Source organism: Bolinopsis microptera, unplaced genomic scaffold, assembly GCF_026151205.1.
Source record: "Bolinopsis microptera isolate Bmic1 unplaced genomic scaffold, MBARI_Bmic_1.0 sca5, whole genome shotgun sequence".
In the NCBI taxonomy this organism is placed as follows: domain Eukaryota; kingdom Metazoa; phylum Ctenophora; class Tentaculata; order Lobata; family Bolinopsidae; genus Bolinopsis; species Bolinopsis microptera.
This window is the reverse complement of record NW_026971777.1, coordinates 80,783-100,271: the sequence shown is the minus strand read 5'-3', so window position 1 is coordinate 100,271 and position 19,489 is coordinate 80,783. Positions and strand designations below refer to the sequence as shown.

Below are 19,489 nucleotides of genomic sequence, written 5' to 3'. Positions count from 1 at the left end.
AAGGATGCAACATACTGAATTGGGAAAAATGGGTATCATTTACATCAGTTTTTGGTCAAAATTTTGATACCACACTATTAATCGAGCAGAAGTGTAGCTCTACTTGCTAATAGGAGGACACCAAACACAATGAAGATATATCATAGCAGATGATAGATGAGCCCAATAAAGAGAAGAAAAGAATATTCAAACAATATACACATAATATAGCAATGGCCAATTGGCTGACTATAAGGTCATGGCCTGAACTTTAATAGTCAAGTGATGCTAAAGCAGAGCACAAATATGTAATAAGTTAATAGATAAAAATACTGATTCAATGATTAAAATTATAGCTGTGAGTGTCAATAAATTACTGTGTCATAAAAAAAGGAACGATGTACACGTGATCTGAGATACCAATATCTCAATATCAAAAGGATAGTGTCTAGAAACATTCATAGTCCATGGTGGCAGGTATCAAGTTAAACGAAGTTACACTGACTGGCAATGTATACGATTGCCGTCTCCCTCTCTCACCCCTGACCGCTATCAAGGTGCTCCTGAGGATTGAGAATCTAATCCTGGTGCGCATGTATCACATAATAGCCGCATAGTCTTCTCCTCTCTTCTGGGATAGTTTTTCAGCGAGTCTCTTGTGGTATCTTGTGGCTTGTGGACCCCATCCGCCATTTGTTGAGTATATAAGTGGGGTAAAGGTGCCTTTTTCCACCTGGATGATTCTGTTGTTGTACTTTTTCATTTTCCTCATTTCATGAGCTTTATAGATCTGTTCCATATCTTTTTTGACATATGTGGGTGAGTTGGGGTGGGTAACACAGACATCAAAGAATGTTCGTTCAAATGTGCTCCAGAGACCTCGTGAGGATACATCAGGTGCAGCTCTATCAGCATTGGTACCAACAATTTCTTCATTATCAAGGGGTATCAATGCTGGCTCAGTCACTACATCTCTGCATACTTCACGCTGCAGCTCTGCATTTAGATCGCGGATGTTGTTGTGTCTCATAGAAACATAGCCACCTTTCTTGCATATAAGTGTGTGATTCACATTATTTCTCTCTCCACAAGCACAGTGAAATGGGGTGTTAGGGATCTCCCAACCATAACGCAAGTACAGAGCATCACGGAACTCAATCTTGTTCAGGGAGTAGCCAAATCTCTTCAATGGAAGTGCAGTAAGCCAACATCCTGAACCTTTCTCTTTGATGAACTGGAGAGATCTCTTTAGGTTGGGATCTCTTACACTGTCCTCTATTGATTTGCTAACCGTAAATAAGTGTTTCTCCTTGATTGCCTTGAGACTTTTTATAATGTCATTTTGAATTGACATGTTGTAATGTTCAAGGGTGTTTTGCTGGTTGATAATCAGGTCTGTGAGGTCTTTTGTGATGGTGACTGAGGCTGTGAATTCTCTATTGCAGTTTTCAACTGGGTTGGAGATACCTAGGCCACCATGTCTGACTGGCAATGCAAATATGGAGCGGTCCAAGTCTGATACGTTCTTACCCAAGATTGCTGGAATAAAATCTGTTCTGATGCAATCCTCCAATGGTTGAAACAAGTGACTTATACCCGGGATGGTCCTCTGAATGAACGTCCACCGGTGACAAATTCCCTTAGTATATGCAGTCAAAGCAGCTTGGGGCTCCTCAACAGCAATTGATGACAACAGCTTGATGTCCTGACACCATTTATGGACTTTATCTGAGACATATTTGTTCTTAAAAGCTTCGCTGCCAATTGCTGCACCCAAATGGCGTTCTCCTTCAGACTCAATTTTAATACCAGTGCCTGAGAATACTTTCTGCGCAAGATCTAGGTCCTCGCTATTCTTCACAATCAGGACGGTCTTACTGGCTTTTGGGTAATATCCATACTTTGGTCCTTGCTCCAACAGCGTATCCCACCATATCTTAATACCTTCAATCTTTCCACCAGCACTACTGTCGTCTGCATACCAAGACTGTTTGCAAACACTGGGCTTGGAGGCTGTGGCTAGGTCATCTACTAGAGGCTTGATCCCTAACGCATAGAATGCCATTGCTGCTACATCTCCATGAGTTGAACCTTCCTCAGACTTAAGTTGGTAGTGGTCCTCGGTAGTATTAATGATCAGGTCTGCTGGCTTTTGGTAGTGGTTCTTTAGATACTGATAGAGCGGAGGACAGATCTCATGAACATTGTGAAGGGCTGCTTCTCTATTAAGACGATTGAACGCATTATCAGCGTCAACCTGTAGTATTGCTTCAGTGTCACTGTCTTCCCAGATCTGTCTCATTGCATGAATGGAAGCCTCTATTCCTGATTTGAGCCCTGCACAGGTCTGCAGTGGGCCAGCAGCATATTGTATATCAGTTTTGAAAGACATTATAACTGCTTTTCCAATGATTCTGCGCAATATCTCCCCGATTCCAATTGGTCTTACACCAGGTTTCCCGTTCTTATCCTGGCCTTTATCAAGAGGGATTAATCTGCATGCAGTGAACTCTTTCAGACAGCTATGATGGATATCTTCTCTACAAAGGCGCCTTGCAACAATTGCTATAGACTCAGCAAGTGTCACTGATGCTTTGCCAAATGATTTGCTGCAGATGATATGCTTCCACAAATCTGAGTCCGTTAGTGTTGGGCCGCCTGATCCATCCAAATATAAACAAGCCCTCTTGACAGTCTCTGCGTCAATCCTCTCAAATATCACTTCCTGAGGTGGAGGAGTACTGTGAGGGTGCAGAACAACTGGATCTGCTTTAAATAAAATAAATAAATAAAGTCAATTTTTACAGCACAGCAATATATATCTAAATATCAGATCCTCTGTAATCATAATGTATAAAAAAAGGAGCTTTTCTCTGTGCTGAAGGATGAATCAAGGCAGATCATGGTTCTGTTAGCAGGCCACCCTAGTTATGGACAATACATATATATAAAATAATTAAATTATAATTTTAAAATTGTGTCAAGATTGAACTAAAACATAACTCAGGGTAAAATAGACGTATTCCCTTCGTCAAATTAACTATTTACAATACTAAACTTAAACGAACTCCGGGTAAAATAAACGTAATCCCTTTGTCAAACTTGCTATTTACAATAATTTAATAAATTAATACGGTTGAAAATTATTTCATATTCAATAACAATGTAGCATCAATATAATTGATACAAATGAGGAGCATACATAGCAGTGAGAATTGCACATAACAGGAGGACTGGAGGGATGAAGCAATAATGATTGACAGTGCACCTTTCCACTGATGTTCCTAATTGCTTTAACAGCTGGAGGGTGTTTCTCCCCAAGGACCTGTTTAATGTTTGCTGTTAGGCTGTGAACTCCTAAGGTGTCATTGGAACTGTCAACAAATTTGGTGGCTTGTTTAACTTTCCCAAGAAGCATTAGTCGGCAGAAACTCTTCTTCCCGGATTCCTCGCTGATTTTTTGTTGCTGCACCAAGGCTTTCTGAATACTCCTGCACTCCATCATTAGATCGTCAAGTTCTCCATTTTTCCATTTAACCAAGCGCTTGGTGAGATATGTTACATGGTCTCTTGCTTTTGACTTGCTTGACGGTTTTTGCAACATGATTGGCAAGAAGATATGAACCAGTGCGAACGATAGCCTTTCCCACTTGGTAGCATCTGCAAATAGGAGGATGAGCCGAGTCAGTTCTTTTATAAAGTCGCTACCTGATTTACCTCTGGGAACTAGGAAAAGATTCTTTCTCCATGTCACCATCTCTTGATAAACAGCTTGGACTTTCTCAGCTATCAACTCTTCACCAACCATTGAGCCCCAATTAATTTTGTTTGCTTTCACTGCTTGACAAGTATCACAAAACCATATCTCTTCATTATCCATCTCAGCGTACTCGGTTTCACTGATAAACAAACAAGGTGCATGGAACCATTCTTCACAGCCATCACAACCCAATGCCTTATCCGAATCCCCCACAACACTCCTACACACGGGACAGTTATAACTGATATCATTTTCCTCGTCAGGAGCATCAATGATCTGCTGGTTCTCTACATTATCCCTACATTTCTGACAAACCCACCGTTCACTGTCCACTGGTGCAGACTTACCAAGACATTTAGGATGGAAAAATGTTTTACAGGAATCACATTGAATGCTACAAGGTTCTGATATAAGATCTTTGGGACAGATTCCACATAACAGAGAAACAACAGGTGTAACATAAGCAATACCTTCAGAAGACAGGTGTTGAGATATCTCCGGATCACAGGTGTCTGGTAGCTGTACACTCTCTGTTTCTGCTGTCTTGTCTTCACCGCTGTTTGTTATCATCGTAGCGGACTTTCCATTGTCATACCTCAATAAATGTAATAGATTTGTAGTGTTGTAATTAGTTTAAAACTAAGCCCAATAAAAGACATTACAACAAAGAGTAGTTGTACAGGAAGAGGAATGCAGTTTAAATACGTAGGGTCTTATACTTTTAGGTAATGAATTGTTTCAAACAGTATACACATAATGTCACAATGACCCTATATAACAAGAATTGCGCCAGTTGTTTCATTTTAGCGGACGCTAGATTTCCATTCCACATTTACTATAAATTTAAGTATAAGCTCCAATCATGGCTCACTTCAATCTTCATGATAATAATATTGATAAATTATGCATTAAGTACGGGAAACGCTTGAATTCAGTTCAATTGCCGTAGAAGTACTAGTAGAACTTAACTTGTATCTGTAATTCAAGAAATTGTAAGCAAAGGTAAACTATATACTCGTATACACATCAATATAATAATACACTACGCGTGCCACGTACAAATTGGGTTCATAACCTAATATTATACATTACATCGTATACATTAAAACACAGTCGCGCCGCGCATTCATAGATCACAGGCTATCTATACATCACATCTCCGCAAACAATCCTCGCGCGCGCTCAACTTTTTCGTTGCATGGTAACGGACGTAAGGAAGGAAGGAAGGACACACGACATATTTAAACCCACCTATCTCGTTCTCCAAAATCATCGTTTTTCTGCAAAAACCTCCATTCGTAACCTTTCAATATTGCCTTTTTACAAAAGGGTGAAATGGAAAAAATAACCCTTTGAAAACTCAATATTTTGAAAATCACCCTTGACCTTGTGGCTCCAAGTTCAAATCTAAACAGTCTATATTGACAAAGTTCTTTCTCGCCCCTCTGTCTCCCCGGAGAGAAATTACCGTTGTTCTTAAGATTTCAAAACGAAGGCGCTTCCTAATGTTTCTGAGTACCTTTGCCCAGTGTGGTCTTATACCGATGTTGTGTTTCATGTTTGAGACTTACATTGCTTTGCTGATGAAATACTGTACCTATTCCGTCAACTACATTTGACAATTCGATTTTAGAGGACACACCCAATCAACATTGAATTGCTTGTTATGTACTCGTGTTTGCGAACTTGCTAGAAACTCCATTTTAACATATTGTAATTTGTTATTAAATGAGGAATATGGTCTGAAAAGATGTGAAATGTATTAAAAATGACGGAGTTTTCGAGTAATTTGTTAAATCTCGTTAGCTAAATTGATTGGGTAATCAAGTGATAGCGTGCTACGATAGCGTAATGAGGCTTTTGCGTGATTCCCATCGGGCGGATTTAGTCTCAATCACCTGACACTAGAATTTAATTTTTTAAAACAATACACTAGTAAGTTGGCAAAATAGCAAATATAAATATTTTTGTTGTTTTGATTTGGTTCGATTAAAATCATAATCATAGATTAATGATTATCAAACACCTTGACAAATAATAAACAAGTATGAAGAAATTAAGACAGATGCAATTTTTATACGACGCTGGTTCAACCATTAATTGACAATGCAGCCGCGACATCTATCCAAATTGCTGTTTAGCAAAGCAACAATATCGCTTGTAGCGCAATGCACTACTGGGCCGCGCCGCGCATCAAATAATGTTTAAACTTATTGTAGTGCAATGCATTACTGGGCCGCGCCGCGCACTCAATTATGCTTCTCGCAAGATCGTTGACATACGTTGCATGCCACTTTTCGCGCGCGAAGCGCGCGTCGCCGAAGGCGGAATATTATCTTTGATATTGCATGGGATACGAAACATGTATCAACAAGATCGGCGTTAAATCGGCGAAATTCGCTATTGGACCTTACCTGGGGACCTCAGGCTATTATGTTTATAAACATTCCGAATAGAGATTAGAATTAGGCGGAATGACAGGCTGAGCGCATTTTAGTAATACTGGACCCCGCCGAGCTGCGAAGAATTTACGTCGTCAATTAAGTTTACTTACAAATAATGTTTCTTCGGTAGATCAGCAAAATGCACCATTTGGGCCTCATCGAGCTGCAAAATATTGACATTGGGAATCAACGATATCATAACTCAAAGCAACCATGATAATTCGCGCGGCGCATCGAAGCGGTGACGTCTTCAAAGTTTAAACGGGGGAAAAAATGTGTTTTCCTTTAAAACTGATTTGTGACCATTATTTTGTGTATTGGATGAATTTAAATTATTGAAGCATGTTGATTCACGATGTCAATCCTTCGCAGCTCGGTGAGGCACAGTGGTGCATTTCGCCGATCTACCGGTTGCGAGAAGAATTATTTGATGCGCGGCGCGACCCAGTAGTGCATCGCGCTACAATGAAGCATGCCGCAGAAAAGATTAGCGTTATAAGTAGGGTCAAAAGTAATCTGATTGTTGTCATGCATGACATTTTGTATATTGTATCTGACGCTTAGTCTGCGATTTGATTTATAAGAACTCGCACGATATTTAATATTTATCAAGAGATACAGAGTTGTTAAAACCATCCAACTCACTGCAGTACTGTCCACCGCTGTTTAAACCTGATAAACACTTCCTAGAGCATATTTGTTCAGGGTGAGAGTGCCTAAAATGTGCCTTCTTCCTGCACTTTCATCACATACGTTCTCAAAATTTTGTCATAGTTGGATAGTATTTCGGCTAAATTTAGAGTATGCATTTACTTTTCATTCGGTTGTTTCATAGAATTCGATCCCCCTGTACTGTGTTGCATACAAGCTTTCATTTGGACTTCATAATTCCTATTGCATGTTTCCACGTCACCGTTTATTTATCTTTCATTTGAGTGTTCATGTAGGTTGGTCGTTACAGGTTTACCTTGTTCTGACCAAGGAGACATTACACCTATGTAATTTCTCATCGATCCGATAGATCTCTAGCTGCTCCCTAGACTAGGTGACACTAGAATTTGAACTCTGCACCTTCTGCACTGAGGGAAGAAGCTCCAACCACTGGGCAACCTGAAGTATTTATCAGTCATCGGTGTTGCCAAATTTTATTAATCGATTGAATTCAATTTTAATTCAAAATGTTGTCAAGGTACATTTTTGAGTTAACCAATTATGATTAACTCTCAAATAGGAAGAAATATATTCGCTGGTATGGTGTATAATGACAGTGATTTTAAGATTATCGATTTTTTCGTAACAGTTAACTATCAGCCTAAACTGACAATTTATTTATTGGATTGGAAATAACAATGAGTTTTAACTTCTTCAGATTTGAAATGGTCGAAACATATTAAAAGTTGTATTAGTAAAGCAAACAGTATGATTGCATGGGTTACAAGGAATCTCATTATAAGAGAAATTAATGTTATGAGAAATGTTTATAAAACTATAATAAGACCCCACTTGGAGTATTGTGCTCAGTTGTGGTCTCCACCTGCCTGCCATGGGAATTGGGCTACTATCATTGAACTGGAAAATGTCCAGAGAAGGTTCACACGCCTTATTGATGATATTGGAACACTTCCTTACAGTGAAAGGTTGGATGCCTTACAGATTACAACACTCGCAGAGAGACGGGTTAGAGGAGATTTGATTGAAGCCTACAAAATTGTAAATGGATTGGTTGAGTATGGAAAAGATATTTTCAATTTAAGTAGATCGGGAGATAAAATTGTTAGCACTAAATCTAACAATATTAATAGAAATATTAAAACCTTGTCTAATAATTTTTTATCAGAGCGTGTTATCAGCTTTTGGAATAAATTGCCATCTTTTGTTAGAAATTCAGTGTCTGTTATTGATTTTAAAATTAATCTAGAAGAATTTAAAAAGACTAATTATTTAGTAGACACAGGCAACTTTTGGGAAGTGTCAAATATAATTTTAGCAAAAATAGAGGGTGTAAATTATATCGAAAAGAAGAAGCAACAAGTCCAATATTTATATAAAAATCCGTGTGTTGCCAAGAGAAAGGGAATAAATATCTCATGAATTTGTTTTTATTTATTTATTTTTTAAATTAACGGTTTTTAACTTTTTAAACTTTTTTATATGTAAATAAATTATGACAATTATGTTAGTTATAGAATTTGTTTGTTTTTTAATGACGAAGGCTGTGAAATGTTCACAGTTCTGATAATGAGGAAATCAGAAAGAATGTTTAAAACTAGTGATGATGTTTATGTCATTATTCTTAATCTAATCTAATCTAATCTAATCTAAATCATAAAGACACAGCTTTATTCAGATACATTCTCTATAACTATCATCTTGTTTCAGTCAAGCATTGATAATGATATGTTTGCTCAACGCACCAAGGAGACTGTTGGCATTAAGGAAGCTAAGACATGAGAGATTATTTACTACACTGGCTTCTGCTGCAGACAGCAACAATTCTTCACGCCCTCTGCCTGTGCCCAAGGAAGTCAAGAATCGAATAAAGACACTGTGTTCAAGATATTCTCCCTGTCGGACTAGTTTTCAGCTTCAGTTTAATGACTATATCAAACTAAAGAATAGAATAAAGACTTCGCGATATTTTGCATTACTAGGAGGCTATGTTTTTGGGTGCTTTACGTTTGCATCAAATAGTATGTGGTTTTTTCCTTGGCTGATGTCAGACTCTCCTCTCACAATTATGTAAGTAAAACTCTCCTTCCTAAATACATAGTTTCACACAATATAGATATTACATGCTGCTCATTAGTAGCTAGAACACCGTGGCCGTCATATCTGCACTGGGAGGTGTCTAATGTCTATCCGTAATAGACTAAAACCCTGCTCAGTGATGGCTACTGGCAGTTATCGGTCAACATTGCATCATGCACCAAAATCAAGTGAAAGACACAAGTAAGAGAGGTTTACGTTTCCTGGAACTGGTGATTGCTGATATTTCCCTAATTGGGGCGAATAATGGTTATCTAATATCTATGACTACTGGTAATTATGACAATTTGCGCTTCTAACACAATGTGTCATGTAGATTTAAAGATGCTTACTTCTTGTCGTTTCAGGGGAATGGAAGGAATTGATCCAATGATCATTGGAACCTGTATGACATTTGCATCTGGTATTACCTGTGTTATCATAACTGCATTCGGATATCGTAATTTTCATCTTAGAGTTATGGGCTCTGAAACAAAGGCAAACTTTTATCAGGTAAATCACAATAAATTGCAACTACAGTTTCAGTTACGAAAACAATTACAATTACAAAAACCGGTTACAATCACACTAATCTTCTCAGAGAGAAGACGATTTTCAGCGTCGGTTGAACTTATACAGATGTACAGACTCAGTAGAGGTGGGGTTTAGTGATGATTATTATGGAGATAAAATCAAGGACCTGACAGACTACAGATACTGGGTCCGGGTACAGCAGATTAAACTTGAGAACTCTCAGAGAGCTAAAGAAATGGCTCAGAAGTCAGATGAGGGGTAGTTTAGGGTGAACTGTAGGGTGAAATTTAGAGAAGTTAACGTTTGTTAATTTATTTTAATCGTGCGGGGGTGAGACTGAAATGTCTCATGTGAAATTTGTTTACCCGAATATTTCTAGATAATTATGTTCATTATATGAATTATTCTATTGATCCTAATTTATTGCCATATATTTATATCTTTTCACTCTCTAGTCTTCAATCTTGTTTGTAGTTGGGTGGGATAATAGCAAATTAATAGATGAATTTTGTCATTCACTTTATTTTATTAAGTTGTTAGCACAGTTATTCTGTTATATAGCTTTCAGTTGTTTCAAATCAATTCTGATAATTCTTTTTTCTGTCTCTTGTGATAAGGACTTCAAACACACTGTACAGATAATGTTTCCTTAATATTCCGTTATCTTGTAATATAAGCGCACTTAAACATAATCATCATATCCAATAACAATTTTCATTTGGTGCCGTTTATTCAGTCGGCAATCTGCTGCATTTCTTTCTTAACCCATTAATTGCCACAGTTCAGGATGATTATTGAAGAGGTTGAATTTCTAAAGCAATGGCTGGTCACTCAGCTGGAAATGATGTGAGTTTATCTTTTAAATAGATATCAATTTTTGTAATGAATCAATGTTATGATCTAATTCACAAAAAACAGAGCTTAAATATAATATCATGTGATCTAGTAACGAAGTTGCCAATACGCCTTAATAATCACACTAACATTGTTATATTACTCATTCTTCTATTACCCTTAGCTCGGAAGCAGATCCAAGCGTCCTGGCGAAGTATGTGATAGCTTTACTAAAAAAAGACGAGGCGTTCAATGAAGACACATTTGTGGAACAGTTAGAGGTTTTTCTAGATAAAGGTTTGTCCGCTTGTCATAGGTTACAATTCAGATTATCTTTCAAAAGAAGGTAAAATGCTCCTTTGATTTGGTGCTAGAAGCGAGTTCAAGATATTTGGTTATTTGAACAAATAGCTTCAACTGAACTCGGTCCTACTTCAAAGGCAATCAATTTCAAGAAAAAATGCTCATTCAAAATTTAAATCCGATCTGATTTTGACAAGTGGTTGATTGATGTAATGATTGATAGCCATGCCATTCTGATTTTATTGTATTTAAAAATAGATGATCTTGTTACTACTTGCCATTCTGGGTATTTTAGCAACATACATTTCAGAAACTGAGAGTTTTGTGAAAAATTTATACGACGTGATCGAAAGTAAAGAATACATGCCAGTGCCACCTAAGAAGAAGAGAGTTTTTACCGAAGTCAAAGAAGTCAAAGCAAAGGATGATCCAAAACCTGAACGGAAGATATCCATTGACACAAAAAAGGTAAACTTATGTACATTATATAATATAATAATAATTATTATTGGTTCTTGAATTTCATTGCATATTATAATGATTACGTGCTATTTGGTATTCGTAATGATTTAAGTTAACTAATATTGATTGTACAATATTTATCTATGCTCATCCTCATATAGCATTAACGATCTAATAATTTAAAAGTCAGTATCATTATTATTAACATGATTAATAAATAATAATTGTATGGAAATATTTCATAATCTGAATTTTGATTAGGAACATAATTAGATAGTGTTACATAACAGTGTATTGACAATTTTGACAGTGAAATTTGACTCTAGTTTGATTTGTTTTCATCGCGATGCGGTAATGACAATACACATGTCGAATACATATCATAGCACAATAACACAACGTTATTTTTAAATATAGTAAGTATATAATAATATATCGTCTTGCTTCAAAAACAGCTTGATCGATTAATTATCTTAAAAATTAAAAGTATCTCAATAATCAATTAATGTTTAATTACAGGGGACAGAGCAAAGACTAGTTGAATTATCAATAGATGTAAATACGGATGAGGATGATAAGATGAACGCGAGAAAGAGACGGTTTGAGGAGGACAGGGACAGGAGGAAACGTGGCAGGTAATATTCAGTAAAAACATATGATTGTGCACGTGCAAAATACTGTGCTTCACCACAAATATGTGCACTGTGTACGTGCAAAATACTGTACTTCACCACAAATATGTGCATTGTGCACGTGCAAAATACTGTGCTTCACTGCAAGTATGTGCACGTGCAAAATGAAGGAATGCACATAGTGAGCTGTGCTTCACTAAGCCCACTTGTTAGCACTTAGCAGTGTTGCAGTGTGATTATACTGTAATGGCATTAACTTTATAATCATATCTTTAAGTTCCTGAGATGTTTTACATTTTTGTAAATAAAGTCCTTCAAAATCAGTATATTATGATAATAATGTACTAACAAAATGATAAGAATGTAGGGTCCCTACATCCCTATATGTACAGTAGAGATCGTACTTCCAAAATGGTTCAAATTTCATTGTTAGAATGAACTTTGTACTGGGTTATATTACCTTTTTCACTGAAATTTCATTGTTAGAATGAACTTTGTACTGGGTTATATTACCTTTTTCACTGAAATTTCATTGTTAGAATGAACTTTGTACTGGGTTATATTACTGGGTTATATTACTGGGTTATATTACTGGGTTATATATATTATATTACCTTTTTCACTGAAATTTCCATGTTTGATAAAACGCACTTGATGCGTGCATTTTAACATGTTATTTTCTGCACCTCCGTGTAAATGTTGAGAGAACAAATGTTAAGATTTAAACAAATGTTAAGATAACAAATGTTCAGTCGGCCCGGAGGAAGGGAAGAGGAAACAAGGAGATTTAACACTGAATCTTACGAAGAGAGGAGAGATGTTAGAAGATTCACTGATAGAGGAGACAGAACGTAAGTACACACAACCTATAATATTGTTTATTTAATGTAAGTACGTAGTAATAAATATCCTCTAGTTATAGTAGTGTTTGTTTATACTACTGTGTTGTATGAATATAATGTGGGAAGTTCTCTGTGTAATGAATAAACTAGACGATGTTATTTTAATTTAGCTGCTGCCATCTCAATTCTTCATCCCACTAGTTTCTTTTTCTCTTACTCTCTCAACTAACCACCCCAGGAGATCAGACGAGCAAGCACCACGTGACCGTTACCCCGCATCACGTGACATAACACGTGACCGTGGTGACATAACACGTGACCGTGTCGGATACCCTAAACGAAGGTACACCCCAGACAGACACCAGTCCCGCTCCCCCTCCCCTCCCAAGAGATCTAGATCTCCACCCACCAGAAGATCTAGATCTCCAGTCAGGCAGCCTAGGAGTCCTAGAAAGAAGAGTAACTCTCCCCCGAGAAACGGGAAAGGTACTGGTTTCTTAATTTACACGTGTATCAGGGGATGTGACAGTGGTACACCAGGCAGAAGAAACTATTCAAACTCTCATATTTCCAAACTCTCATATTTCCAAACTCTCATATTTCCAAAACACCAAGTTTCACGTCTTATTAACGCACGTACATTCCATTGCAGCGCGTAAAGAAAGATGTCGTGATTTTGACGAGAAAGGCTACTGTCTGCGTGGAGGACTGTGCCAGTATGATCACGGTATAGACCCTGTAGTAGTGGAGGAGAGTAGCTTATCCAGTGTACTTCAAGCAGCTCAGACTCCTTCTCTTCCTCCTCCTCCTCCTGGGCCGTTCAGTGGTGCCCCACCTCTATTTCCCCCAGGTATTGTGTGTAAATATGCGAAAGTGTGTGTGTGGTGCTACATTTTGGCGTGTGTTAATTGAGAACGTGTCATGTTGAAATTGCTGCTTAATAAATTGCGAGTATGCACTACCAACCCCTCGGAAGGAAAATCTTGCACATTCTGTCTTATGATATTTAGTACAGGGTTAGAAATATTCGTCTAGTACCTGGCGAAGCTGATAACAATTCCAGTTTTTGTACAATGTTTTCCCGTGTATTGCAAACCAAATTACCAATGAAATGGTCCATGAACTAAGTCAGGCTCCCTCCATACTATTTATCATCTGAACCAGAAAACGACATTTACCTTCTTGGTGAAATCTTTCCAGTCTGTCAACAGCACCAAAACCACTGAATATTTTCGGCATAACCTGGGACAAATTACGGGAATAAGCTTCGCGACTAGCAGTAAAATTTTACAAATTCGTACTGTGTTACGCAACTGTCAACGCCGTAGTTGTGCGCGCACGCACCGTCGCGCGCAGCACCTTATCTTGTTCGTTATCAATCTCAGTCGGTCAGAATAATTGCATCGCCGACTGTCCACTGTCCAGGCTGCATCCTATTTAAACCAATACCTCACTCTTATCTACTATACAGCATCTTTATATTCACGATGCAATTGAATCACACCGACAAAAATTTGAAAATGGTGAATTTTTGAGAGTTCAACATGCAACCGGGCAACTCGATGGCAATTTTCAACATACATCGTTAGTTCGTATCTTGCAATGTCTATAAACCAAAGGGAAGCGTTCTTGAACGCCAGTAAAACATGATATATAACAATAATCCTATTCAGGTGAGACTTATAACCCGGATAAGCCAGCTCTGATTAACAACCAGACCCCCCTGGTCCCAGCCCCCGCTCAGCCTCTTCCCCCACCTCGGCCTGTTACGCACGCCTCCAGTACATCAGGTACTGGTAGTTACAGCTCTATTTTCAGTTTTCAAGGAGCCTCCACGGTCTTTCACATTCAGATTTTTAAAACCTGGCTTTATTTACCAAGCCATGTTGTCCATTTCTATTTCAAATAACAAAATATCCAGGATTATCAATGTGCCACCCTAACGTCGTAATATCTCAGCTCCCTCTGCACAGATGAGCGAGACAACACACCCCTCTAAACCTTACGTTCACACAGTCAAGAGAGCACCCTCTAGCACAGGTAACAATCCTCTCGTTGTAGACACTTTTTAGTCAGAGTTGTCCATCTTACGTCTGAATACTGGTGGAGAAGTAGTGAACAATATTTTTTTCTCGTCCAATCAGCCTCCTGGAATCACTGTCACGTGCCTTTTATGGTTCGCTTCCCCGTCAGTATTCCGATCTATTTGTTGATATCGTACTGTAATCGGCGCGGCGGTGAGACATCTTTTCATTAGCTCATTTCAACAAAAGTTCCCTTCTTAACTGTACAAAATTCAACGAATAATCCGATAATAAAACCTGACTGACTCGCATCCTCAGGAGTGCCTAGAAGCTTTAAACTAGTTGACGGTAGTAATATTATCACCGGAGCAGTTGTGCCAGTGGAACCAACCCAGACTACCTTACTTGTCAGAGACATCCCTTATCAGAGTAACGATAGTGCACTGGTGAGAAATATTAAAGTCAGCATAATTATCCTGAGCATGTCGCTACTCCTGTTATTTTAATGCACTGTATCTCAAAGAATTTGGGAAATTAATTATCTCAAATAGATCTTGATTATTTTCAAATTTACTGAATGTAACCTCTATCCAGCTGTCACATCATCTTGGAAAGTATGGTCCGATTAAGCAGCTGCAGTGTAGAGTGTATAACGATGTTCACACTGCTATGGTAGAGTTCCACTCCCACGACAGTGCTGCTGCTTGTTTCAACTCTAATATCGCTCTACTCGGTGTCAGGTGGGAGTTGTTGTACTGCTTTGTCGTGCCAATACAATTTAAGGACTAAAAGGAATTTTCTGTGGCATGATTTTAGGTGCCCTGTAACGAATGTGCTTCGAACAAACAGCTTGAATGAGGTGGTTATGGTTTTTTCTTATTACCCAAACGGTAACTGATTACATAACAATATAATTACCCGATAGGTACATAAAATTCTTTTGGAAGGAGGTGGTCCCAATATCTTTAGCCCCGTCCTTATTCAAGAACATGGGTAAGGTCACCACTTCCTCTATCCACCAAGACATGAACCTGGTGAATAACAAGACCTCGGCTCCACCACCCCCTGCTGCCTTAAGCTTAGTAACCAGTAAGTTAACCGTGTTTCTGTTCTTTATTCGTTTGCACCCTTAAAGTATTGCATTTGCATTTCACGTATGGCTTGGAACAAATACGTATTATCGTTAATGTCAATAAATGGCTTGTTTGACCCTTCACAGCGTAGAAGGTTCACTTTATCATTTATTAGGTTTCAATGGTATTCAATAAAGTTTATAAACGGTAACTTCTCCCCAGACAACAAACCAGCCACCACACCTCGAGAACAACCCAGACCTACAGCTGCACAGAAGAAACTGGAGCTTGCTAAAAGAACACAAGGTCTCCTTGCCCAGAACGTAGTAAACCAGAAACTAATTCTCAGTAAGCTGGAAAGCTGTAAGGTACTATCCGAGAAAAGGTCCATGTTAGAAACAATGAAGAAGCTACAGCTGTCACATGACACTATAAAAGCGAGCCTGGCCAGCATAGAAAACAGTGATCGAAAGAGAAAAGCTCCTCAACCCGTTAAACAAGCACCAGCTACCACCCTCGGTGCTTCCACCAACTTGGACTTGAGGCCCAAGGAGATTATTGTAAAGAACTGCAATAACGCAGAGGAACTTCACGAACATTTCAGGTAAAAACAACATTTTGCTTTACAAGATAGAATTAAAAATCGGGTCGAGCACTGAGCAACAAATTCTATAAATAGGTGCAATGCAACCACTAACCGTTATTAATGGCTAGTTACAGGGTACAGGGAATATGTTGCCAATTAAAAGTGGCTGAGATATTAAACCAGGGGAAGTTGTGGGGTTTGAAATGCTACTCTGGGGGGGGGGGGGGGGGGGGGGGGCCAACGCCCCAAAAGGCCCACACATATCGAAAATCCGAAAAGGGCCCTAGAAATCGGGGCTTTTTGGGGCCTTTTGACCCTGACCACTATTTGATAGTGTTTATGGACCATAATCTCCATGTAAATACACCCAAATAAACATAAAAGTACTGTGCAAGTAGTCAGATAATATCATTAAAGCACTTAGCATATATCAAACTTGATGAAATTGAAGTTAATTCTAGGGCCCCAAAAGGCCCTACACATATTGAAAATCCAAAAAGGGCCCTAGAAATCGGGGCCTTTTGGGGCGTTGGCCCCCCCCCCCCCTACTCTGGTATAATTTCTACACATTATTTAAGTGCATAATCCGAGGTAATGATCACTGACCAGTCTACTTTCAGTAAATTTGGCACCTGCACTGTGATACCCTCTGGGGTTGGTGTCATCATCGGGTTCGACAAACGCCGGGACGCTGAAATGGCCTACGTAAAGGGCAGGATTGTTGATGACCAAGAGCTCGATATAGAGTGGAATAAGACCGGTGAAGTGACTTCTTCTCAGGTAGGAAAGTGTTATGCTTTTTAAATTATGAGGTTCAAATGAGTAAATTTTGCAAAGTCAATTCAATTATTCTCAATATAATACATCGCATTGCACGGAAAGCTAAATATTTGTATAGTTAGTACAGACGTAAATTGTTTGCGCCTCTATCAACCTTAACCTGTTCCCTCTGTAAACTAATTCGACTCTCAAACAAATAACAGAAACTACCCGTCATCCCATTGAGCATGTTGATTGTTATCATTTAAACGGAGCTTATTATTCCAGGTAACCGTAGAACCTATAAGATGACGATTTGACCAACGGTTAACTTGACGTCAGACGATTCAGTCGAGAGGGGTAACGGTCACGTGACATCGCAACCTATTTCACGTGACGTAATTACTTAAAGTGACGTCATTACTTAAGATTACGTCATTACTTAAGATTACGTCATTACTTGAGGTGACGTTATCGCGGCCCCTCTTATGAACTGTTATAGACATGGACAATGTATTGTCTAAGAACATTCAGCGACGAACGATTTTGTGGTTGAAGTTCAGTGTATTCGAAAGAGCAGAATGCTTTTTCCTTTTTTGTTGTTGCCAGGACTATGTCGCTAATATTGTAAAGTTAAGGCATATTTTCAATGAATAACTTTGCGGTGGGTATTATTGTAGCAAAGGCTATGGGATTGCTAGATATTTGATTTGGGCTAAAAGCAATGGAAAGGAATCTTCATAATAGTTAGAATTATTTACCTTATAATGTTTCCTGTTATTCTGACAGCATATAAAGGTCAGCCAAATTTAGGCGCCCTCAATTTCTGTGGTTCCTTGCTCAATATTTTCGCCATCATGGTTTGCTTGAAAAGCCATGATGGATCCATAAACTCGATCTGATGAAACTGCTGATGAACCAAAATATGAACTAAATTTCAAGCACACCACCAGAGAGAAACATAATTCATTGAGCATGGTCCTATAACTATATAGGGCCTGTCTCAAACAAACTGCACGTTTTCCAATACCTGCAACAGCTGTAGGATAGATAAAATGATCAACTTTCAATTTCATACATTAACTAATCGATAACCTGATTTGGCAGAATTCGAGAAGCCGACGGGCTGTGTCGTGCCTCTTGAATTTTGCCCAATTTTTTCCGTTTCCATTGTTGATCCTTTCAATCTTTAATTTTGAGTTTGAGTTGAATTATCCAATATTGAATATTTCCATTATACCAACAACTGACGGTAACATTCAAGCTCTTCCAGTTTTTACACCATATCAGTCTTTCTTTCACTCAAATATTGTCCAAAAGCGATAAGGTAATTATAATATTACGTAATCACTGAGGGGGTGGAGAGGAGAGAGGGTCTTTAAATAAAATATTCCGAGAGGCACTTTCCTCTAGAAATATTATGTATTACGACATAGCCATATGGCATCGGCAAAGTTACGAACAAGCGGCACCTATAATTGGAATCAAGGGTGGGCGACAATTGACCCCCCGACAATATAATTTAATACAATTAACCCTGACCCTGACCCAGGACCCTAACCATAACCATAACCCTGACCCTAACCCTGACCCTGACCCAGGAACCTAACCCTGACCCAGGATCCTGACCAAGGACCCTGACCCTAACCCGATCAATTGACCCCAGTGTAATTACATTGGGAGTCAATTGTCGCACTGAGCCCTAGATTTCGCGACAATTAACCCCAGTGTAATTACATAGGGGGTCAATTGTCGTACTAAACCCTAGATTTCGCGACAATTGACCCCAGTGTAATTACATAGGGGTCAATTGTCGTATTAAACCCTAGATTTTGCGACAATTGACCCCAGTGTAATTACTTGATTGACGGTGTCAACCCATCGAGATCGTTGCTCTGCGAAGCAGAGCAACGATCGACGATGGGTTTGCGAAGCAAGAATGCTAGTTCGCGTCGAAGCGGCGAAGTCCTCCAATGTAATTACATTTACATAGGGGTCAATTGTCGCGGTACCGGAATCAATTACTGAACCGATGAGACGTAGCTGAGAATTTACTTGTACTTGTAGCGTCATTCAATTTCTACGGCACTATGTCTATAGTGAAGAGTTTTAACGATACAGGGGGAGCTTGTATCACGTGGTGACCCCCACTGTCGCTTCACTATAGTATCGTCTTCGACGATACAGGGGGAGCCGCGCACTTCGTGCGCGGCGGGTCATACAACGTATGACAACTACTTAGGATAGGATAGGACGTCCGCCAAAATCGCAGATCTTCAGACCACCGCCCCCCCCCCCCCTGTCAGGGTGTGTCCAAATTTTGAAAACCACCCACTCCCCCGGATTTCCAGCTACTTTTAAGAAGCTACTTAGTAGTGGTACAACTACAAATAAACAAAACTCAAGTTCATAAATTAAATGTAGGGGGTGCACGATAAAAATAAACTTGCTCGGATTTTCAAAATTTTTGTATAATTGTTCTTAGAGACTGTGAGAATTTTCGCAGTACCAA

The 19,489-nt window shown here is 38.8% G+C and overlaps 1 protein-coding gene across 1 annotated transcript; it reads left to right on the top strand.

Annotated features, from left to right (window-relative positions):
• Positions 1–10,247: 10,247 nt before the first annotated feature.
• On the top strand, positions 10,248–18,263 carry LOC134825672 (RNA-binding protein 26-like). Its single transcript, XM_063837873.1, has 15 exons — positions 10,248–10,308; positions 10,481–10,593; positions 10,910–11,067; positions 11,581–11,696; positions 12,446–12,544; positions 12,774–13,021; positions 13,188–13,385; positions 14,209–14,325; positions 14,495–14,575; positions 14,878–15,005; positions 15,154–15,299; positions 15,485–15,648; positions 15,855–16,236; positions 16,839–16,998; positions 17,266–18,263. The coding sequence occupies exons 1-15, from the start codon at positions 10,250–10,252 to the stop codon at positions 17,287–17,289; spliced, it is 2,193 nt and encodes a 730-aa protein (XP_063693943.1). The 5' UTR covers positions 10,248–10,249; the 3' UTR covers positions 17,290–18,263.
• The last annotated feature ends 1,226 nt before the right edge of the window (positions 18,264–19,489 follow it).